Source organism: Phaenicophaeus curvirostris, chromosome 6 (genome assembly GCF_032191515.1).
Source record: "Phaenicophaeus curvirostris isolate KB17595 chromosome 6, BPBGC_Pcur_1.0, whole genome shotgun sequence".
Taxonomy (NCBI): domain Eukaryota; kingdom Metazoa; phylum Chordata; class Aves; order Cuculiformes; family Cuculidae; genus Phaenicophaeus; species Phaenicophaeus curvirostris.
In genome coordinates, this window is record NC_091397.1 from 44,373,688 (window position 1) to 44,398,223 (window position 24,536).

The window sequence follows — 24,536 nt, forward strand, 5'->3', positions numbered from 1 at the left end:
GGAAATGCCTAAACCCATATAGTGCCTAAATTTGTTCTGCAATGTTTCTCAAGTGTAAAAAAGTGTAGGAACTCTCTTATCTGCAGCTCCATCTTCTCTACAGCAATTCAGAGACAGCACTAAGTGATATCTCCAGCAACCTGGTTTCTCCTTCTGGTGGTAAGACTCCCAGATTCCCAGTCACACAGTGGCACAGCCCCCACTGTTATTCTGCGCTCAGAATACCTTATCATTACAGTCAGGACACCTGCCATTATGTCTGAATCTCCCGTACCTTCTTTGTGAGGAGCTGTTAGTTACTGCTACCACTGTCTTGCTAAACGGTAAAGCTTGATCATACAGAATCTCCAGATGGGACTCCATGTGGCTGTTTTTTAGAGGGAAATACACAAACTCTAGACAGGAGCAGTACCCTGGGGTCTTCTCCTGTGCTTAGTACTTTCTCTTTCACTTTCACTCAGCTTCACACCCTCCTTGGAAAGCTCCTTATTTTCCAGAATTTAGGTACATATCTATAGCATTCTGATTCAAGCTGCCGAGACCAAGGAATTAACTTTCCTGTGCTCCCAGAGCTTGATCTTTAAGGTAGGAAGTGAATCTTTTGACTATCACCCATGAAATAAATCCCTCGCATAAAAAATAAGATAATCCTGTTATTCCCTGACCACACCTCAAAATTTGTGGCTGACAGCTTTCAGAATAAAGTAAAATTTTAATGTAAGCAATACCTTCCCTGCTATCACAGAAACCAAGGTACTTAGCCGATACACTGGTCTCACTCTTTAGTACATATGCAGTCTAATGGCTTAGTGATATTTCACTGTGTAACCCTCTCTTAAATCTTCCCATCTACCACTCATTTTGTCATATGAGAAAAAATCCAGCAGCTGAGCCTGTTGCCCTCATTCTACTTATCCTGCACTCCTGAGACACAGGAAGAAAAATATGATCCAGAAGGGCAGCCAAGGTTTCTCTTGCTCCCAGGAAAATCCCTTATGGTATAGATGTGTGCCAGAGCTGCTCGACCAGACCTAGGGCTATCATGTCAGCTTGCAGAAGAAAGCAGAGCAGCTTCCCAGCTTCTAGAAGCTATGTCAAGGGTTAGGCCATTCAGGGATTGAAACTACAGTCAGAAAATGAAAAGAAGGTTTCCTCCTGCCTTAAGGGTGAATCAGATTAATCAGAGACTCCAGACCCATTTGCTAACTTGGCACTTCAGTAGGAAAGGGGTCTGCTCTAATGACTGTTCTTCCTTGTAATTTAAACCTGTTCAAAAGAAGAAAAGTGAGAATCAGTTTTCTTTTCTTTTGCGTTGTTTGCTCAGGCATTTAGGCTTCATTTATACCAGGAAACAGGCTTGGGATCCTGGCTGAAGCACTGAGACCACAGACATTGTTATCACTCTCCCTGGCTTAGTGCTGGCCTGTGCCAACTAGCAGCCCCCAGAAACTTCCCAGGAGCAGTGCTGGGGAAAGCTGTGCTTGAGATTGCTCCTAAATGGCAGTCTGTATATCATCAGTTTGTCCTGGGAGAAAGAGTGTTGAGATACCATGACATGGTGGCCTCAGGCAACATCAGGATTTTTGACTTGTTTTTTTTTAAACCTAGCCAGAGATTCCTCTGCACACAAGGAAACTGCCTGTGCTGTCCTGCTGGAGACAGATTGCTAAAGGGACAGGAGAGAAATAAGAAGTGGAAAAGAGAGGTTTTTCTACAAAATCTGAAATTTACAAAATATAATAAGAAAAAGAGGTTTGCAGCTTGGCAGAATCTTCACAAAATTGCTCTGTCACGTTTACTTCACATTTTAGATTGTTGTTTTACATACATTCTCTTGAAAATTATAACCTGGCATTATTTTAAAAAAATGAAAGTTAACACGAAGATCAAACCAGCAAAATCATTGAACTCTTTATGTCTGGTTATATAAGAGCCATCAGTAGTCATACAAGCAGAGATGTATATGGCTTCTGGAACTTTTCCCAGTCAAATGGGCATATATTACTGAAAGAGAGCAAAAAATGAGCAGATTTAGGTTATACTCTAAAGTTAAGTCCAGGGAGAGGGTTCAGGTTCAGTGCTTGGTATTGGTAAATATAGATTAATGCACAGAGAAAGGAATTGTCAGGACTCCAAGAGTGCAGTTTTCTAAACAGCAGTACAACCAGTTAGAGAAAAGTCCCTCAGTACCACCTCAGTTTTAACATAGTGCATAGCAGAAAAGAAATCCTGAAACTTTCCTATATTACTCTTTTGGAACAACACTTAGTTTTAGTAACCTGTCCTTCAAGCTATCTAATGGAAACAGAGGAAATGCAACGACAAATCAATACATTAACAGCGGCACAGAGCAGAGAGATTTCCATGAGCTTTACTGCACAGATAGGAAAAGAGATGAGAAAAAACAGTAAGGTTTTGTATATTAGTAAGTGACATAGATAATTATATAATTTTCTTTTTCACTAGGAAGCGTAGTGTTACTGGAAGGTAAGAAATATGTTTAATATAAGACAAGGAGACAAAATAAAGAACATTTCAAAATCTTGAAAGAAACAAGAGGTGGGAGGAAGAAACACTAAAAGCAGCCCATTTTTCATTTCAAATGACCAAAAATATTAAATAAACAGGTGTCTGAAATTCTTGCAAGGAATATACCTCACAAAGAATCCCTGAGTATTAAGCTGTCACTTGTAATTTTGGTTTTGGGTCATATCAGAATTAGCAGGGAGATATTTTTAAAGTACTATGCTGGATGCAGCAAAATCAATTACTTTGCCTATCATTTTCAATTCCAATCTTAAAAGAATAAATTGTGGATCTGCTCTGCCCTACATACTTTCCCCAAACTGCCAAAATAAAAGAGTAGTGTCTGTTACACATGTAATTGTAAAAAGTGTGAGTGTAAGGAGGGGGAGAAGTGAAGGGGAGGGGTCATGGAAAGAGGGAGAGAAGAGAGAGGAAAAGGGAAAGGAAAAGAAAAAGACAAAACCAGCAAATATCACAAACAAAATAAAGTCATCTCTAAATTCAATTAAAATTGTAATCTTTCATGTTCAGGGAGTGAACTAGAAGAATATGAGCTGAATTAAGTGTTTCTTTTCTAAAGCATATGAATGAATCATGTTCTTGAGTGTATTATTTAGTACTTATCTGAGAAGGCTTGATGCCAGTAAATTCTGAATCGTAACAGCTTACAGGGATTAGTAGCGGTTCCAAAGAAAATACAGAAATCATTTGAAATATTTAAGCATTTTCAGTTCCTGCTTTGCAAGCAGAGCTAGGAAAATAAAGGACATGATCTGTGTGATTGAATAGGGCTAAATGAGACCATTTAAGTGGAAGGGACCAGAGCCTATCCACTTCACCCCTTGCAGTCTTGCACAGCCATATGTGCTTCTCTAGGATGGGCTGGGGGTGGAGCTGGGCTGTGGTCCAGCTCTCAGCCTGCCCCAGTCAGAGTCAGAAAGACCACAAGAGTTTAGTAGCAGCAGTGGTTTCTCCACCTAATCTATATTCTTCTGAGGAATTGCTATACTGTCATCGCATATTCACTGTGCGGCTGTGCCTCGTTCAATACAACCACATCTCTGGTTTTGGCCAGGTTACTATGTGTTTAATCAAACCTGCACTGAATCTAACAAGGCTTGGCATCCAGTCCCTAGTGCACAGTGATATTTAATGGAGCAGTAAGAATGAACTGATTATCATACATCTTGGACACAAAAGAGAGCTGGAAGCATGCAAATTAATGGTAGATCACGGCAACAGCTACATTGTTTGTTCTGTTGCAGACAGAGACAGAGATGGTACACAATCATGTGCAAAATCCTGACATTAAAATTCACTTGCTATCTTTAATTACAGCTCTTAGTCACCTTAGGGGATCTGGAATATGCTGAATGCAGAGAAAAAGATATTGTTGAGTAATTGGATTTCAAGAATATGAGGGAAATGCCTGTCTCACCTGCAAGGGAAATAATTAATGAAGCAAGGGAATACAAATTCCCTGAAGCTAAGCACCGAAAGGCATCAACTCATGAAATAACTAACAAAGCTCAGTCCAGGTACAATAGATTTAAACTTCCCCTTTTTAACATTAAAAGAATTGCAAAAGAACCTCCGCAGGGTAAAAATATGAAGTGAACTCAGAAATTCCTAGACAAGGGAAAAGTAAATACCCACAGAAGAAAGAAGACATCAGAGCCTGGGGGAGGAGTTGTTTGAGCAAAATGAAATGGCAGTGAGATCTATCACTTGCTAGAAGGGTAGCCAAATAAAATGGCATACTCAGGAAGGTGAGATAAAATGTCAAGCTTCCCTGCAAGATGACAAATAAATTGCAATGATCTGATTTATAACTACATGAATGACCCAATTCAGTAAAATGCATCTTGAAGAAGAATTGGGACTTGTAACTGGGAATAAACTAGGAAAGCAGATGCTGCAAGAGGCTACACTGAGTTATATTTAACTTCTCAAATTCAAGCAGTTTCCAGACAGTCCTATGCATTTTAAAGGGTGGCACATATGTCCTTGTACCTTCCAAAACCTTAACTCCATAGTGAATTGGCATGTACAGGTTCTTATGTGGAAAACTGTACCATCACAAAAAAAGGTTATTGTCTCCCAGACTGTAATCTCAGATGTCTAAAACTTGACATGACTTGAAGATGATGCTGCAGACAGCAACCCGAATACCATCGTGTTAGGTGCGGATCCTGAAGAACTCCAAACCAAACAGCAGTGGGACCCTGCCCTCTTGAATCACAAGTGCAGCTTTCAAGTTTCAGGGTGTACTGCACAAAGCAACCACAAGAACAAAATCTTTGCTATGTATACACACAGTTCTGCCCTTTTTTACACATTACGGTGGAACAGGTTGATCAGAAACCTTCGTGACCAGCCCCTTCAGAAGAAGGGAATACAAGATAAAGAACTGCACTGGTATATTTATGCAGAGCGGTGCTGGGAGAGGAATTTCTCATCAAATGCTCTGGAGATACAAATGGGCTTTCTAGGATAAACCAGATAAAACCATTACAGAGAGTATATTGTGATTTAATGTGACCAAATGAGCTGTTGATGTAATTCTACCAAAATCAAAATGACATTAAGTCAAAATGAAGAACACTATCAAAACAAGTTAGAGCAAAACTGTAAGCGAAATATACTGATGACTAAACATTCAGCTAGGTGTCACTGAATATACAGGAGGAAATGTGCTACTTCCCTCTGTTAATTTGTTGATTTGGAATCTCTGATTAAGGTTAATTTCACAATAATTTGGAGGGGATAGTAAGATAGTAAAAGGAGCTTAATTCAAAAGAATTGCCTAGCTTTAACTGAGAGCAATTTGACCCATAAACATCCTGTTAAGGTCAACTCAAGCAAAAAGTGTCCACTTTCTGTTAAAGAAGGAAACTTGCATGAGAAGATTTAGAATATGGTGTTCATTTACTACGCAGGTGAGTTTCCAAATGGGAGTAATTTTCTTCTCAGCTATATGCTAATATGGATGACTAGAATATTTACACACTTAACAATGCGAGGAGGAAATTCACTCTTCTGAAATTGTGGAAATGGTTGTGTTGACTAAAGATGTACCAGCTCAGTATTAGATGGCATTAGTGAAAATGGCAAGATAAAATGGTACTCCTTTATTTATGCTTATTTACTTATTAATGCATATTTACACATATTTTTAGTCTCTACATTAGGAAGTGGTATTTAATTTCACACAAAGTTTGTAGGGTTTTCTATTTCAAGTCATTCTCTTCAGAAAGAAATGCTGACATAGAAACACCAACAGTACCAGCCTGTACAGTCCCAGAGAAGTGTCAACTACTGTTCAGAGCAAAGCTCAAAGCTCTTCCTCAGAGCAGATTTCAAGCTTTACTGGGAAGTAGTAAGGACTGCATAGAAAATCCCCGCAGAAGGTTCAGATTTTGGTGCATCTACCAGCTGACAAAATGCAGCAGAGGTCTATGAAAAGCACGTGGAGGAAGCAGTAGGTTTCCTAAGAAACTTGGAAAGGATTGCTCATGACTGATACAATGACATAGGAACTGAGTTTTTGAAAGAAGAGGCAGCTTAAAGAATACAGAAAGATAAAAACTTGATAAGGGAAAAGGCCGAGTTATAAGAATTGACAGCATCTGCTCTTTACACACAAACATATACGTATATGTGTATGTACAGATGCAAAGGAAGCCGTTATGAAGTTGCCTTCCCAACACTGTTGTAGTACAAGACTAATTCTCCTGTACTGATTATTTGGATAAAAAGCAGTGATTGCAGAAACCGCTGTGTGGCAGCAGTCTGCAAATACAGGTTATGTAAAGGCAAATGCTAAATATGTGTATGTATATATTACATAATTGTGCCAGCCTAGGTCCCTGACAGTTAAATCCAGTTTTTTTCAATTCAGTTTAGTGTTTAAAAGTATTAGCAATTCCTTTTTCCCAGTGTAGTTCTAGTCCTGCGTTTTCCAAACACAAGAATATGTTTACCCACACCTGAGCTTATTGATAAATATAAGCTACAAGTTTTTCTTTATAAGTTACTGTTTTTCTATTTTTCTTCTGTTGTATGGCTTTGCAAATTTGGTCCTATTAAAACACTAAATAAAAGGATTCATGTCTTTCCCCCATGGCTTTTAGACTTGTTTAGATATGCTAATCATCTTTTTTGCTTAACAGCCTCCAGAAAGGTTGTTTCTGTAATTAAAATGATAAAGAGAGATGCTTAATAATTAAGCATATTTTTATTTATTGATCTGCATGGATAGATTAAATTTTAACATCTATAGCTCTACATAGGGATGTAATGAAATATTTAATGTCACATACAGTGCCAGTTATTCTAGGCATTACTTGTTCACCCCAGTTTTAATTAACTGTTATCAACCACTGTCTCAATCAAAGCAAGTTTCTTCTTTTCTCCTTGTGTCTGAAAAAATCACCTCAAGGTACTTAATCTAGATCCCTCCAGCCAAGGTAATTTGCTGAGTCTTCATCCACAAACCCAGACATAGCTTCAGGATCAATGATCTGTTATGTAATTCTCGAGGATGAGGCTCCAATTAATACACTACAAGGTGTAAACTCTGGGACCACTTTTCCACTTAGCGCCTCAATCCAAAACACAGCATTTAAATATGTACTGATCTTTGGATTTGGGACCCATTGCACTGATTTATGTATGACTACCATAGTATGTACTGCATTAGACATACATTGTTCTCTTCCTCCTGCCTAACTGCCCTCTGCTGGATACCTCAAAAAATCTGTTTCTGGGACTGATGGACCTTTCATCTGACTTATATTTTTCCCTTCTTAAATCTACGCTGGAAGGTATGTGCTGGACTGGGAAACCTGATCTTTTTATTTTCTCCTTTCATTTTATCCCTTCTGAATTTTCAAGTGCACTTCATTGCATGACGGAAGGAAGGTTTTATACATGACTTCAAATCAGAGTGAACACACTTTCTCAGACCTAAAATACTGAAGAAGAAATCATAGAGAGGATAAAGAGGAATTTTTGCATCTAGTCAGCTACTGCTGAAATTCATTGATTGCAGAAGCTAATGCTGAAACTCAGACTGACTTCAGGACTTTCATATCTTTTGTGGAACGTGGCCCAGTTCTTAAATTTTCAGTCTTAAGTATTTTACTGAGCTCTACGCATAAATAATTTCTGCACTTTGCAGGAATAATACACTCTTCGCTCATTAATGGTCTTTGGGGAGGTTGCTAGACAAGTGTGTTTTACACAAGCAGTTTATTTGTTAACATATGATCTCAGCTTGAATGTCAGTTTTAAGGAGGTACTTGAGTATTTAGAGTTAAGGAGGCTATTTGCCTAAATGAAAAAGGACATTAGTGTCAGGAAACAGAATTTATCTTCTATGTGTTGCAAGGGCTCTTGGAAATAAATAAAAAAAAATCTGCAGTGAATAAACAGACATAGAGAGTTAAAATAATTAAAAACCAATTCTTGAAAGAGATTTTTGAATACAAATAAGATGAAGACAAATTTTATGACATCAATTTAAAAAACTATGGGGTCAAAACCATGGAATAATGACTTGTGTGCATAGATCAGAACAGGGATGGCCCATCAAGCATGGGAAGTTCTACAAATATGCAATGCAACTAATGCTTAGAAGCATTTGATAAAGTACATCTAATCATTGTCTTTTTAAAAGTATAAGTACTGTTTTGACCACACAAAAGCTGATGGCACATGTTTGTGAGCACTTTTTATTAATCCAGTGAAGAACTCTGAAAGTATGCATAAATAAAAACTATGTCTAAAAATTAATCATGAAGATCACCCAGGTATCCAGGAGGCAGTGAACATTTGGATGTGGGGCAAACAATTAAAAATGAAGTTCAAATTCAGTAAAACTCTCAACTCCATCTTAGTGCCATCTGTATTTTGTATAATACTTCAGTGTTTGCTTCAGTCAGACTGAATTCAACGAGATTAGATAATAAACTCTAGTATCTTGCTGAATCAGAACAGAGGTTTTCATGCAAAGATAAATATTTAATGTAATATAATAAGATCTTAATAAGCAGATGGGAAAGAAAAGCTACTAACTGCAAAAATCAGATTAAAACTGAGGAGCAGACTTGCAAATCCTGCCATAGGCTTTACTCACAATATCATCATTAAAACCTCTAATAACGTAAGACCATTTAGGAAGCATTTCAGCCTTTAGCACTGTGTGCATGTAACAGCATTTATCCTCACGAACAAGCTATTTACAGTCCCACTCCAGCCCTTTTTCCTTTGCCAGAGACAGCAATCACTGCAGAATGAAGGATGAGATACACTGACGGCTAGTTGGTTGTATTCCAGCACTGGTAAAACAAATCATTAAGATCAAAGCATCAGCCATTTTAATAAACTGTGAGTACTGTTGTTATTGTGACTTATGGCTTTGCTCTGCAGAAAGGGAAGCTATAAAAAAAGCATAAAAGAGAAATAATTTTTGTATTGTATGGTTATGTATAACCATAAATATTATAAATACACAAGTGTATATAATACCTGTATGTTATACGCATACCTCTGTATTTGCACACACATAAGTAAAACTCTAGTTGTGTATACATCCACATATGTAGGTCTAGGTATATCGCGCCAGGTGATTACATGAGAGGTTCACAGCACACCCACACCTATCTTGGGAAAAGTGCTTGTTTTATCTATACATGCTAGTTTTCACAGTTGTTTCCATATTATACTAGGGGCAACAGACTTGTCAATGTGCACTTAGATGTGCTGAGGGCATGGTCTCCCAGACTTTATTCAGACAGTACATCCTCCTGCAGAGCATGGGAGCTCCTCCCTGTTCACATGCCTCCGTTTCCTTTTGATAGAAGCCAGGATGTGTGAAGAGGAAGGGAGAAGAGATAGGTCAGGTCCTGACTTGCAGTCACAGAATCACAGAATCACTAGGTTGGAAAAAAGCCACAGGATCATCGAGTACAACCATTCCTATAAACCGCTAAGCCATGCCCCTCAGCACTTCATCCACCCGTCTTTTAAACTCCTCCAGGGATGGTGACTCAACAACCTCCCTGGGCAGCCTGTGCCAGTGCCCAATGACCATTTCGTGAAAAATTTAAAACTTTACTGAGGTAAAGAATAAATATGGAATGATACAGAAGCAGGTCCTTTGAATAGCAAATGCTTCTGTGTCCAATGATTTTTCACCATTTTCATCTGTTTCTCTATGCTACAAAAAGGTGGAGTAGACTTTTTTGAATTTCAAGGTAAAATTATACCAGTGATAAAAATTTTTATATAAAAGAAAGCTTCTGAAAATGTTTAAATGAAAATACATATTTCTCACTTGGTGCTTCATAAGGTCATCTTTAAACATTCATGAGTAACTTATCTTAAAATAAGGTCTTTTCCATGGACCTGTCTGCTTATTTTACTGAATGTTTACAACAATAACTTTTAACATGCTTTCCCCTTTCCAGTACTTTAAACCACATTGTAAAGCCTAATTCCTTAAAACTAATGAATGTTTCCCCTTCCCTTATGATCCATTGCCGCTGTTACTTAGCCACTGATTATATCACATACAAACCCTATCTTCTCTCTTATGACAAATGTTGTTATAGCCTGAAACAATTCCACCATATAGATAAAGTATTAAGTCTTTTGTGCAGGTGAACAGCCCTTCCATTTCCCATGCCATTATCAGATTGGCCTATTCCTACAGGACTGCAGCATTCCTACAATCAGGATGATAATCAAAGCCTATTTCTCATTCTCTGAATATTGCTGATGAAAGAATGAATCTTATTCTTTCATGCTTAACTACGCAGAACAGCACTATTCATTTAACTGTTTCAGGAATCTCTGAACCATACAGATAAATGGGGTTTTGGATGAGCAGGAATTATTCCATCGCATCGAGGGATGTGAGGCAGCACTTAATTTGGAGCATTAAATACTTAGGGATACATTATATCAGGCTGATACATAGAGAAAACTAGATTATGAGATTTGGCTTGATAACAGAATTAACTAGACTATATGAAAGAAAATTTTGGATTGTGAATGTAGTCTCTCCATGTATTACTTGTCAATCCAATTCCTCTCAAATTAAAAATAAATGTCAATGTTTCCAGCTACAGAAGTATTTTAAGTAATAGCTACAGGTCTGTCTTTTTTTTTAAAAAAAGAAATCCCACATATAAAAGGCAGTATTTTGGTGCATAACCGTAGCAAAAGTACTTATCATTTAACAGTTGTGTTATTGGAATGTAAAATGCATTGCACAAAACAGATTTTACTTTATTCCAGCTATTCCTTCACTTGATGTAAATACATACACAGAATCATAGAACAGTTTGAGTTGGAAGGGACCTTAAAGATCATCCTGTCCCAACCCCCCGCCATGGGCAGGTATACGTCCCTCCAGACCAGGTGGCGCAAGGTCCCTTCCAACCTGGCCTTGAACACGTTCAGGTATGGGGCATCCACAGCTTCCCTGGGAAACCTGGGCCAGTGCCTCACCACTCTCATTGTGAAGAAATTCCTTGTTATGTCTAGCCTAAATCTGCTCCTCTCCAATTTAAAGCCATTCCCCCTAGTCCTATCACTATGTACCTGTGTAAACATCCCTCCCCAGCTTTCCTGTACAACCCCCTCAGTTACTGGAAGGTCACTATAAGGTCTCCTCAGAGCCTTCTCTTCTCCAGGCTGAACAACCCCGACTCTCTCAGCCTGTCCTCATATGGGAGGTGCTCCAGCCCTCTGATCATCTTTGTAGCTCTCTTCTGGACCCATTCCAAGAGTTTCATGTCCTTCTTATGTTGAGGATTCCAGAACTGGACACAATACTCCAGGTGGGGTCTCACAAGAGAAGAACAGAGGGGCAGAATCAACTCCTTTGATCTGCTGGCCACGCTTCTTTTGATGCAGCCCAGGACACGGTTTGCCTTCTGGGCTGTGAGCGCACATTGCCAGCTCATGTGCAGCTTCTTGCCTATCAGCAAGCCCAAGTCCTTCTCTGCAGAGCTGCTCTCAATCACATCAACCCCCATCCTCTACTGAAATCATGGATTGCCCCGACCCAGGTGCAGGACCTTGTGCTTGGCCTTGTTGAACCTCATGAGGTTCTCACAGCCCCACTTCTCCAGCTTGTCCAGGTCCTTCTGGATGACATCCTGTCCTGCCAACGTGGCAACTGCACCACTCAGCTTGGTGTCATCTGCAGACTTGCTAAGGGTGCACTCAATCTCACTGTCAATATCACTGATGAAGATATTAAACAGCACTGGTCCCAGTATGGACCCCTGAGGGACGCCACTTGTCCCAGATCTCCATCTGGACATTGAGCCATCAACTACTATTCTCTGAATACGACCATCCAACCGATTTCTAATCCACCGAACAGTCCACCCATCAAATCCATATCTCTCCAATTTAGAGAGATGAATGTTGTAGGGGACTGCGTCAAAGGCTTTACATAAGTCCACATAGATCATGTCCGTTGGTTTACCTGCGTCCACTGCTGTGGTTACCCCATCGTAGAAAGCCACTAGGTTGGTCATGCAGGACTTGCCCCTGGTGAAAACATGCTGGCTGCCAATAATTACCTCCCTATCCTCCTTGTGCTTTAGCATAGCTTCTAGGAGGATCTGTTCCATGATAATCCTGTGACCCAAAGAAAACCATTCCATTTTCCTTCATTTGGATTGAAACCAGCTAGTTCTGCTTATTTGAGATGACTGATGGGTACAAACTATAAAACTTAAGTTAAGACCACTACCATCTTTGTTGGCTCAGATTTTAATCCTACTGAAGATGTGGCCCTATGCAAGTAATAACACTCTGGCTCTAATAAGCTCTTATGTTCAGGAGGTCCCCCTCTTTTCACTTCCGGCAGATCTCAACTGGGAAACAGAAATTCTGCTCCAGTAGATTGAAGCACAACAGAGCACACTGGATCAGCAACGAATCTGTGCCATATTTCAGATTTTTTACTGCATTTCAAACTCTTTTTTTAAGTATATATACAGGAGATTTGCTTTTTAGGTCATTTATGCTCCTACATCTCAAGGCTCCAATTAAACACAAAAGGAATTAATATCTAGAACCTGCAGACTATTTGTGTGAAAGTTTGCTCCTTGTAGTTTCTTTTCGTCTTTAGAGAAATTATAAGTTTTAATTTCCAGGTTACTGGATTCAAAATGTGCAAGCATAAAAAAGTTCTTCGTTGACGCTTTGATCAGATAGCATTGACCATGTTGCATGGGAACGAGTACTTGATGTATTTATAGTGTCACAACTTGAGAACATGCATTAGTCAAACACATGCTCAAAAGGTGATGTTTCCCTGGGAAAAGAGACTCTAGCTTTTGCTCAGTCCATAGCTCATACAACCTCAGTGGTGCTGATTAGCATCAATAGATATTTTCTGCAGTACAATAGAACTGACTGATACTGATGAGCTAGTTTAAAAAATGACTGGCCATTATTTTTTGTACTGATTGGAATATGTTATATTGAGAGGAGAATCTTGATTTGGGATTAATATCTCCATACAGGAGAGCCTGTGTCACTTAACTATTTCATTTCTTAAAAAATACACCTTAAGAGATAAAATTTAAAAAAAAATCTAAGTGCCTAAAGTAGCCCTTTTCATTTCTTTGCCTGTTTTGAAGGATATTTGCTCACTGGATTATTGCTGGTAAGTATTAAATTACTGGATATTCTCTGAGCAGGCTAATTGGTATACACGACGTGTATCATGCAAACCATGGCATTAAGTCACTACACAATTTATACAGAAAGTGTAATTCAAATTTGACTGGAAATACCATTGTTGATCTGGTATTTACACATGGCAGAACCGTAGGTGGATGTCTTTTACATGTGCAAAGATTAGAAAGAACAATTGTGTAAGATACTGTGCATAACTGACAAAGAACAAACATTAAAAGGAAATGCACTTTGTAATTAGAATAATAATGGGCAATTAATTTGATAAAAGCAAGCAACAGAAAGCAACAGAAGTACATAATGTAATCAAAGCGTATTTGGCCCAATTACTTGCATATTCTTATTTATTTAAAGGTATGTTGTATGCATACATTACCACTATTTTTTAATATTTATTTTATCAGAGACTGTAATATTCAACAGTCCAGGAGAATACTGAAAAAATTCACACATTTACTTCTAAGACAAGTTACAGCCACTAAGCAGTTTAGGCAACTTCTAATTCAGTTGCAAAAATCTTAGGAACATATTTCTGAGGGAAGGGACAGAACCAGACTCCTAAGTGTGTCAGAAATGATGCCATCAGCATCAGCAAAACAGGCGTCAAGTTTAACACAAATAAAAAGTCTACCCAAACACGCAATTTTGACATGTGAATACAAACCTGAAACTTAACACACCTCTGCGAAATGGCCAAGAACCAGACCTTTCATTAGCATGAAGCTAATCCAAGCCCACTGTCACTCTCAAAAGTGTGTTAAGGCATAATAATCTCTCTGATGTGCAGTCATTTCTCTTAAGCGACTAAACATGGAGCTTCTGCAGCTGGCAGCAGGCAGTCATTGATTTCACACTGTGAGAACACTTTCTAAAGACAACTCTGTTATCAAATGTGGTAATTTACCTGTCATAGTCTTGGCAAATCTCCCCAACAGCTACCAGTGCTTTCAAGTACTCATTTGGTTGATAGGGATGGATGTAGTGCAGTGAGCAGCTGTTTCTTGGATCACCATTTGATGCAGTGAAATCTATAGCTACCTGGAAAAGAAGAAAAGTCAGTGTGTCATGGAAGCTTTCCAGGCATAAGTATACTCACACTATCTTTACCAGAAACAGTTTTCCGCAGAGAATGCAGCCCTAAAGCAAAGAACATCTTAAAGTGTAATTCATCAAATCTGAATTAGGGTAAATATGATAAATATGTCTAAATGTAAACAACAGCTTATAAAATAAGAGCTAATAAAACTGAAATGGCATTAGAGAAAAAATGAACTGCATTATTACTCTATGAGGAAAAATATGTTCTAATTCAAATTAACTATCTCTAGGTTCTCATAGTTAATTAAATTACTACAGAGCAAGTGATGTTCAGGACATAAAAGCTGTGCAGTAAAAATGTACCGAGAGAATAAAAAATCCTACTAAAAGTATAAATTAAAACTCCAGTTAGGGATATTTCTTAGCTGTAGTAATAGCAGTAGATAGTTTTATCTTCAAAACATCTAAGCATTAAATTACTAACCCTCAGAATTTCACAGATGATGGCAAGCTTAAAGGTGAGCTGTAGTGTAAAAATAAAGCTTGAATCCTGCACATTCTTGTGTTGAAAAGGCTTAAAGAAGCCTTCAATGGAAAAACAACTATTAATGAATCCTCTTAAAATTAATTTCTCCCTTTTAAAATGTTCCTTATACTTATCACTGCAGTATATGCTGTGGCATGCATCTTCCTGTGATATGACTGTTACAGACCAGAAAATCCTCTTATGATTTTTTTATGCTGATTACTGGGAATTCCTAAAAGGAGCAACAACAAACCCAAAGGGTCTCATGGAGGGAACAAAGTAATTTATAAGCTTCCTTACAATTCTGACAACGACCTCTTCCTCAAAAAAACCCTTATACTTGGATCTCCAATAGAATCAAATGAACAGAGTTCAGTTTTCAGTTTTACAGTGCAGTTGACAGGTAAGGGCATTGCTCAAGCCTGTAAGAAGAACTTTGAAGCCCCAGCTTTCCCCTGTGCATGTGCAGCTTCTTCATCTGGAGCCTCCACTTAGCACAGGAAGACACGTTTACGCAGCTATAAAATGAAAATGAAACATGACATTTTCATTCTCCCTTAAAAAAATGACATAGTCTTTCTGAAACATATTTTTTGTTCCTAAAAACTAAAAGGGAAAAATCATACTGAGTCAACTCAACATGGCTTTTCCCTGATTTTCCCCTTCTAACTCTTGGTTGAAGAAATCATATTTTTCACTGGGCTCTAGTTAGCTTGGAAATCCCTTTGTTGCCTTGATCAGCTATGACCTCTTCTCCCCTGCATCTCATCACATTTCAGTCAGGAGATACGTGCTTGATTTGGCTTGCAAACAAAGTACTGCTTCCCTACTCACTGTCCATGCACTGAAGTCTGTTTTCCACATAGATCTTTTTCCAAAAATGATAGCTTAACTTAAGGTGAATAAATTAATGGGATACTTCTCGTGTTCTCACTTGAGTGAAGGTACATAACTGAGGAAGAAAGAAACTCTAGTGGTTTGTGACACCTAAGGTAAGTCCATAGATACTTCTATGGATTAGCTTAGTTTTGGGACACTTATTTTTAAAAAAATCTTAGCCAAGGTGTGCATATTTTCTTAAAAAAATCCTAATTTCCTATGTTGAAGCCTTTATGAGTATTTGTACGTGGATGCACTGTACTTTATCTCTGTTTGATTCCCGAGGCTAGGACTTTTAAGGAAGATGTTTTCTGTTGTCACAATTCTAAAATAACAACATAGTGTTCCCCTCTTTTAGCATAATTAGCAGTACCAAGATCTTGTGCAAATAAGTAGAATAAGGATTTATGGAACTAACATATCACAGAACGTGGCTAATATCACAACTGAGCTAATCTTCTGGGCAGCAAGTCAGAATGTTTCATACAGTACATACATTTGATTTTTATCAGCGTGTCTTTAAATGAATAAGTTCAAATGTACCAGCTATCTTCCTACCACTAAATAAGAACGTAACTATACTCTTAGTACTTTGTTTTCTCTGACTTGTAAAAGTGCAATTTTCATAGCACTGAAAACATCCTACACAGCTCGGACCTCCTGCTAGATCTGTCAGCAATGAATCAGTTTGCCCAATACCGTGACCTGCATAAGAGAGAATCTGTCCAATGTATCTTTCCATTACAGTTCTTTTTATGCACATTACACATCCTTTCTGCTGTATTTCCCAAAGTGATGAAAATGTCTTCTGACTACAGACCCATTTGCACTACCAGCTTCTGAGGATTTCTTCCACAGCAGAGAACACTGTCTGATAAGAGATAGAGCCTTTTGCAATAAGCAGTGAATAAAAGTAGCGGACTGGAATCAGCACTATTGATCTCTATAGATGAAAGCTTCTTAATAAATGGCTTTAAAGTGAAGGAAAAGTTTACTTTCATTTTTTTTCAGAGGCGTTCTTTCTAACTACAAACTACATTCCCACATTAGATGTAAAAAGTATCCCAAGAATGCACAGCACGATGTTACCAAAGCCTTCATTAGTGCCTTAAATTAGCAGGTACATCATACTACAGCTTTTTGTTATCAAATGTATGCTTAGCATCCCAGTTTCCCTCCCCCAGCAAGTGCCCTTTTAAATCACAGTTGTATCGTACTGCCTGTACACATCATGAACTCAAAAGAAATGTCATTAATATTAAGACAACAACAACAATACACGTACCAGGAGAGTTTAGAACAAATACAGACTTATTCCAGTTAAAAGAAATGGAAATCTGGGAAGGCGAAAGAAATAGGCTTCTTCTATTTCACTGATCTAAATTAACCAAATTGGGACTATGTGAACAGGAGATTATATGATGTGTGCAGAAAGCAAGGGAGCATCGTGTATCTCCCCCTGTAGGCTTCACCCTTTTGCTTCAGTAGCCACTGGACAATCTCTGATAAGTTCTGGAAACAGAAGCACGGCTCACAAACAGTCTGTGCTATCATCACTGGGGACTGATGCAACTGAGGCAGAAGGTAAAATATGCAGGCAGTCAGCCTGTGTCGATATTTAAGTAGCACCACTAGATTGTGCTTGAACTGAGCTATAGGCACAGAGACATCCACAAGAGCTTCCCCTGAGTCCACGTAGGTTGAAAACTGATAGCAATGAGTTTACGCAATTCTGTAGCTGGTGAATTTACTATTGAGGTCCGAAGTAACTCAGGGATCTCTGCAGTTCACAGTATAAGGGGTCTTTCATGTCCTCACTGCCCACCCTTGCAAATGAGTTTACCCATTTTTCCTACTATCAATGGTTTAGTTTCATTTCAGCAAAATGAAATATTAAGAGTAGAATATAGTAGAAGTAATACTATCTATTTTAACACATCTTAACAGAGCAATTTTGATCTTGTGGTTCACACCCTACTAATGGGAAATCTGCAACAAGTGAACAAAAGACAAGCGAAGTGTCACACCCGTTCAGTGTGCTGTGTAAGGACTTGCTTTTCCATGGGAAAACATTTTGGAGGAATCCAAAACAGTTTGAAAAGCACAGCTGTATCATAATAATACGTATATCCCTAGATGCTTTCTAATGGTTACTGTGGTCCTGTGCTTGTGCTAAGAGTTGTAGGAAAAGCACATTAACCAGCCTTGCCTGCGCTTAAGCACCTGCCCTGATTAGAAAAGGCTTTTAAATATTACTTATAGACATGACTGTCTTTCTGCTAGTGACCTTGAACACATTTGATAATTGACTTCTCCCAGTCATATTTTTAGGAAATGTCAGGAATGATAAATTAAAGGGACTGGTGAGTTTCAGATTTGGAGGAGAAATGGGCATTGCAGGCACGTGGGCATAACAGAAGAATTTGCATAAAATGGAGGGATAATTATACATGGTGCTTTACTTATGAGAAGACAACTATAGAGATCTTTGTCTACTACAGCAGGTATTTCCTTCAAAACCAGAAATATAGTCTTCAGTTTGGGGTGTTAACCTGTGAGTTTGTGAGGTGTACTGGCAAAGTGCATGTTTCACACCTCAAAAATCTGATTTAAACTCAAGAAGACAATCCCCTACTCTCTATAGCTGCTGCTGTTATTGAAACTTTCTGTTGGGACAATAAGAAAAATGACTTTTTTTGGTAAATATTTTTACAAAATGAAGGCTTGTTTGGAAAAAGTAAAATGGAACATTTCAGTAGCTTCCAATCACTGATATTTGATACTTCGGAGCAGAAATAGGCCAGGGTACTACAAAAAAAAGAAAATATCCCCTAAGAATATTATCTTGGAGCATTAGATTTTTCCCCTGTAACTGGCATGAAATTAGAAGTCACATATACTAGGCTGGAACTGAGCCACAGTCTGTATTCCTATGCTATGGGAAATACTGATATTTAATTTATTTTTATTTTATTTTATTTTATTTCATTTCCCAGGTTCAAAATAAAAAAAAATTAAGAGAAAAGATCAAATCCACACAGTAATAAATGTTTCTAAAAATACTTATTTGGAAATGTAAAATATTGTGTTTCTGTTTATGAAGAGCTCTGCAAATCATTTTATACCCTGTTCTTCAAACTCAATATCTTCTGAACTAATTTTAAATTACTACCATGTCACCCTGTAGTGCCATCTTTCTATTGGTAGCTATGGCTGAGGTGTGAAACATTAGCATTTACCCTAGTATTTTCCTCAGAATGACAGACCCCCCTGGCTGGACTACCATCTCTCTGCCTGTGACTTTCTGTATGGCACCATTAGAAGGGAAACAACTTGCTTTCATAGAAGACTCACTCTGGAAAGGAAGACTGGCCCGTAGGATTTATGAATAGCACATATAACATTTATGTAGCTAAAGGCAGGTGAGATGAAATCCCATCCTGTGACACAGTTCCCGCAAAGAGATCTATTTGAAATTTTTGTGAACAAACAGAGGCTCAAAAGCCAAAGGCCACTCAGCACTGTCAATGGGTCTATTTCAGTTCTCTGGCTTTTGGGACTGGGTGTAGCTCAGATGGACTTGGTGGGACTCCGCCAGCTTAGCTTCTCACTCCTATACGAAGTTGTCTTTACTTGCTGCATCACGATTGGCAGTGCTTCAAAGCATAAAAGTAAATCAGCATGCGCAAGAAAAATCTTACCGCATTAGCATAGTTTTATTTTCCAGGCTTAATACATTTTGCAAGAAGACCTTAATAATTTACCAAGGAACGTCATGTAAGAATCATTTCTCTGTGAAAGTAATGGATCAGTATCTAAGGGGATTCCCTTTCTTTAAAACAAATTAGAGAAGTAGGACACTTACTGTAAACTGTATTTGGCAGCCTCCCATGATATAATCTAAGAAAGAATGCATCTTGTGGATCTGCAGACAAGAAAGCAAGACATTAAAATTAGCCATATACTGCTAAAACACCAGAGAACTGCCTGAAAAAAAGTAAATTGGAAGGAGGGAAGGGGCCAAATGAAAATAAGGTAAAGGAAGAAAGCATTAAATATAGTTTAAGACAGAAACAAAAATATAAACAGAGAAAATATCAAAATTCACACAAAAGCAGAACCAAGCTCTGCTTCTTCTCAGTGTGAAGTCAGTTGAAATTTTGCTGTTGGTTTAGGAGGAACAAGAGCAATTTTACAGAAATGATGGAAGGATTAGAAAGGGAACACACAAAAGACTAATTGGCAAGTCCCTAGGTGTAAGAGTTTAGTACTGCCTACTCTATTGCACAACAGCAGGGCAAGAGAAATGAAAGAGCGGAGCTGAGGAGAGTCAGCTTACTTTAGGGATACAAGTCGTTGTCTTTACTTTTTGTAGTGGATCAGGTTCCATTGCTGCTCTACAGGTAGCTCCAGTTTGTTGTCTACGTTTCCAAACACCATTAAAATATATTGCTGAGAGCTTAGTAAAGAAACAGCCAAAGAGCAAAATGCTTACTCACCTTGCACTGGTTAAGGATGACAATGCCTGAGTTCTTGTAATTCTTCTTCTTTGCTTTGTACTTGGGGTTAATGCATTCCCATTGCACCTTTGAAAAATAACAGTCACTGCTTGAAGGAAAATTCATGTACAAATTGAATAATTAACAAAAATAGCACTGTCTGATTTCCACAGTTGCCTAAATCCTATCAAATAATGGTGCACACAGAAGGAAAAAATGAAAAACATTAACTATGTAAAGAATACTAGAAAAAGGCCCAGGGCAAAGATCTGTCTTTGAACATACACATGTGGACACAGCACTGAGAGATCCAGATTCATGTGTTGTCATCTTCCAGTCTTGTAGATTCAGGCGTTACAGAAGCAAGATTAAGAATCTTTTGAGATAATGTAAGAGGAGAAAAAAGAGGGAACTTAATACAAATTAAAATACTGGAGAGAGCAATCTGACACATTGTATTAACTACAAAACTGTAACATGTGTTTTGTATTAAAATCCTGATTAGAAAAATTGCGATCAGACATCTTCTCATTCTCTCTTGAAAGACAGCAATAGCTTTTCCTTTAAGTCTGATAGTAAAATAAAAAATTAGGAAATCCACTAAAAAGTCCACAAAGATGCAGTTTACTAATTACTGATAAATTTGAAAGTTATCCCTAAGAATATACTAGAATCCTTTTTTAAAACGTTCTGATTAGTTTTATTTACAAATAGTCTATTTTACAGCAAAACATTTCTGTTTTGTTACTGAAATACGTTGTTCTTACTGGTTCTACTTCAAGTATTCTGCCCTCTCTAGATTCGGGCAGATTGATAATGACAAGCTTTCAGACCCTGACCTCTAATGACTACATATTATCCATTCCTCTTATTGCCAGACTAAAATATATGCTTGTATATGTAAACATCCATTGGCATTTGTAAATCCAGATTTGTATAAGTAGTATGTTATTAAATATGGTTAAGAAAGTTACTGTTATTTTTTCAGGGTGTTGTTTGCAAGTGCTGGGAGAAAACACGTGAGCTGCTGATGTTATGTGAGGTAGCATAAAGAATGTTTCCAAAGGGAAACAGGATGGTGCATTACCTAAAAATCCCCATTATGACATTTTGAAATGAAACATCTCTTTCTTAAGTGTTACAGCACTTTGTCTATAGCTAGGATCTTCACACAGGATCTGTCTGGCAAAGTGAGCTCATAGAATAATTTTTACCTTCTGACAGCCCCTGCAGTCTCATTGAGCTTCAAACCATTGCCTGGCAGCAATTATTTGTATGTGTCTGAAGAATTTCAAATTTAGAGTTTTTGTCAAATGTCAAAAAAGGGGAAGGCAAGGCACACAGCTTTGGAGCAATAAGAGACCTTTTCTGCACAGGGTGGGGGGAGGAGTTGTACTTTCATCACTGTGTTAGTGGAGATAGGTGACAGAGTGAAGAATTGGAAAAGACAGAAAAAGTTCTAACTGCAGGAAGCACGTCTGCTTGCTCTCCCAGTTAGTCCACAGATCAGTTATTTGTCCTATGAAATGAATTTTCCAACTGAGACGATGGGCAGACACGGGACCACATGTTCAGGAGAAATCTTCCATAAACATTTTTTCACTACTCAAGAGAAGCAGACAGGCTTAAGAAATAAAAGCCATTCTCTCTAAGTAAAGAGAGTACTCTGTGACACAATGCCGGGGTGCAATAAGCTCATATTTGGGAAAGCAGTCTAACAATGACGCAAAAGCACTACCCCTCTCATCTTGATGCATTCTTGTCTGGTAAAATGGTTTAGCATAGAGTTACCTCCAAACTCATTGTAAGAATTCCTACAAAGAAATTGCATTGTCTGTATGTTCTAAAAGAACCCTGTAATATACTGAATAGAGAGAAAAAATGTAAGTTGAGATTTCTGTTCCCTCTTTTGACACTGAACTACAATGGAGAAACCTCATTGCTTTCCCCTGAATGCCCAAGGTGCATTTCTTGATCATCCTCCAATATTAACACTTTTGAATGTTCATGTTTAAACAAGGCCTGACTCATAAGAACCCTTACACTATGCACATAATTCCTCTCCTTGGGAAAAAGATTGTTTAAGCCTGATAAACATTATGTTTGTGTGATTGGTTTCTGGAAGAAGTTTACACTATGTAAGGACCAAAGCAGCATAAAACGCTACTTCAGAGGGAAAAATCTGTGCCTGTGGCCAGCCTCTCAGTGTGTCCCTGCTAACTGTAAATGCAACTAGAAACATTCACCTACCTTTGCCATGCTATCTAAAGCTCATTAAAATACTTCATGTGCGAGTCACTAGCATGTCATTGACTGATGTGCATAATAAAGCAAAGGAGAGAACAAAGTAGCAAATTCCTAGAAAGTAGGAAAACAGAAAGAAAGAACAATTTTGCCCCTATTAAAGGTGTTGCTGTGAGAGTATAAAGAAGGGAAGGGAATAGGAGAAGTGAGAAGGGAGAAGTCCTTTCCTAATTCATAGGTAGGTTTAAAAACGAATCAGACTGGTTTACATGAAACTCTCAATTTTCATTTACCCACCAAGATCCAGTTCTGACCTCAGCAATTCTCACAGCTCAAACTGAAGATCTTACAAGCGTTATTTGAAAGAAATTCCCTATATAGGCTTTGTCATGTTTCCAGCTCTTCTAAAGGGAGTAGAGTTCAGAATACAGCTTTAAGCAAGGAAGGTAAGTAATAACAGGAAACAATTTTCAAATATTTTTTTTGCACTGTGAGGCCAAGCTCAATTTTCAGTCTGTTCCTACATTCCCAGTATTGATTTGGTATCCAACATTGTTTTTTATTGATTCATTTTTGTCTCTTAAATTAACTTTTCATTTGAGAGGAAACTAATGCAAGAGTCTGCAATCTGACAGTAACAATAAACATTGCGCAGTTTGGATTCATCATTCTGGAAGTCACTTAGCATTTACTCTGAATGCCTGGCAGCTCTGGGCTACTCAAGCCCTTTCTCTGTCAAACAACACAGTGAATCAGAAACAGAAAGCAAACTGATTTTAACTGTCTCCTGTTAATTTAATAAAAGTGCTGTTGCAGATGTTGGTAATAAACATCCAGACTATACTGCTTTGGTGTTTCTTTCATACCTCAAAATTCAAACCACATACGGAGAATTTTTGAATGTAAAACAAACCCCATCCAGTTATTCTTCAATGAGCGTCATCAAACTAATCCTGACTCTTGCAAGGTTCTCATCTTTTGTGTAATGAGGAGACACAGATTCCTTAATGGGAGATGTTACGCTGCAGCGAATGACGCTGCCTTCCAAAATATCCTTACTCGTTGCCTTATTAAGCCTTCAGAAGAGAAAAGAAAATGGTGCAACCACCATGCCACACACCAGGCAAGAGAAGTGGAGGGAATTAAGTGCAGGCAACCACTGTAGAACTGAAATTTCAACAGCATGGGTCTATCAACAGTGCAAGCTATTTAGACAAAGAAATGAAGGTGTCAGGAGAGTTTCAGGTATACTAAACCAAGAGAAATCATGACACAGAGGAGTTACTTTCTCCCGGACACTGTGCTTGCACACCAGGACATTGGGTCGTCCTGTGAGGAAAGGGCTAGAGAGCTGTGGCAAAGCTTGGAATATCTTGCCTATGTTCTCTTGTCTCCCCTGCAATATTTTGTTTCTCTCTTGTGCCTTCATATACAGCTACTGCAACAAATTGCATAGTTCATAGATACAAAGGAGGCATCATGGTCTAATGGACAGGGTGAATAAAATCTGGTTGATAGCAGGCAGCATTACATCCTGCATTATCTCCTTCTAATGCTTCAAGAAAAGCAAGTCACTTCTAAGCGAACTGCAACTCCTTCTGCCTGAAAGGCAAGTTTATTCCTGTAATCTCTTTAGGCAAGAGGACAGGAGAGGGTTTGTTTTTTTTTTTTCCCCTTCTGTCCCAGGAAGACAGCCACCATGGGAGAAGAGCTGCTTTCAATCACTATCAGAGGTTTCCTTGGAAAATTTGTACCCAGGGAATGAAGTGAAAATCAAAGCATTTCTTGTTTCCTCAGCCAAGCCTCCCAGTCTCACCTGTGCTCCTTCCATTGCACCACTAGTTGTCTAGTCACATGGATGGGGCGGGTGCGTGACACAGCTGCATCCTCCTCTGAGATATGGAATTGTCCATTGGTGTCTAAAAACTCGTGGGCCCATTACCAAAGGCTTAAAGGCCTCATTCCTGTTCAGTTACCTGAGGAGCTACCTGATGCAAAGCCCCTCAGTTAGGGAGGAACCCAACTCAAACCTCCTCAAGATCCCATCCAATCTTGTACACTTCAGCAGCCCTCTCTACTCCCCCTAATAACACCCT

At 38.4% G+C, this 24,536-nt stretch overlaps 1 protein-coding gene across 2 annotated transcripts in view; it reads right to left on the bottom strand.

The window, feature by feature from the left end:
- The window catches only part of CPNE4 (copine 4), a 224,005-nt gene that overhangs the window by 25,952 nt on the left and 173,517 nt on the right, over window positions 1-24,536 (bottom strand). For both annotated transcript variants that reach the window (XM_069860027.1, XM_069860026.1), the window contains exons 9-11: window positions 20,197-20,283; window positions 19,563-19,622; window positions 14,159-14,292 (exon numbers count right to left, since the gene is read on the bottom strand). In XM_069860027.1, the coding sequence (XP_069716128.1) occupies window positions 14,159-14,292; window positions 19,563-19,622; window positions 20,197-20,283 (281 nt within the window). The remainder of the gene's footprint in view (window positions 1-14,158; window positions 14,293-19,562; window positions 19,623-20,196; window positions 20,284-24,536) is intronic.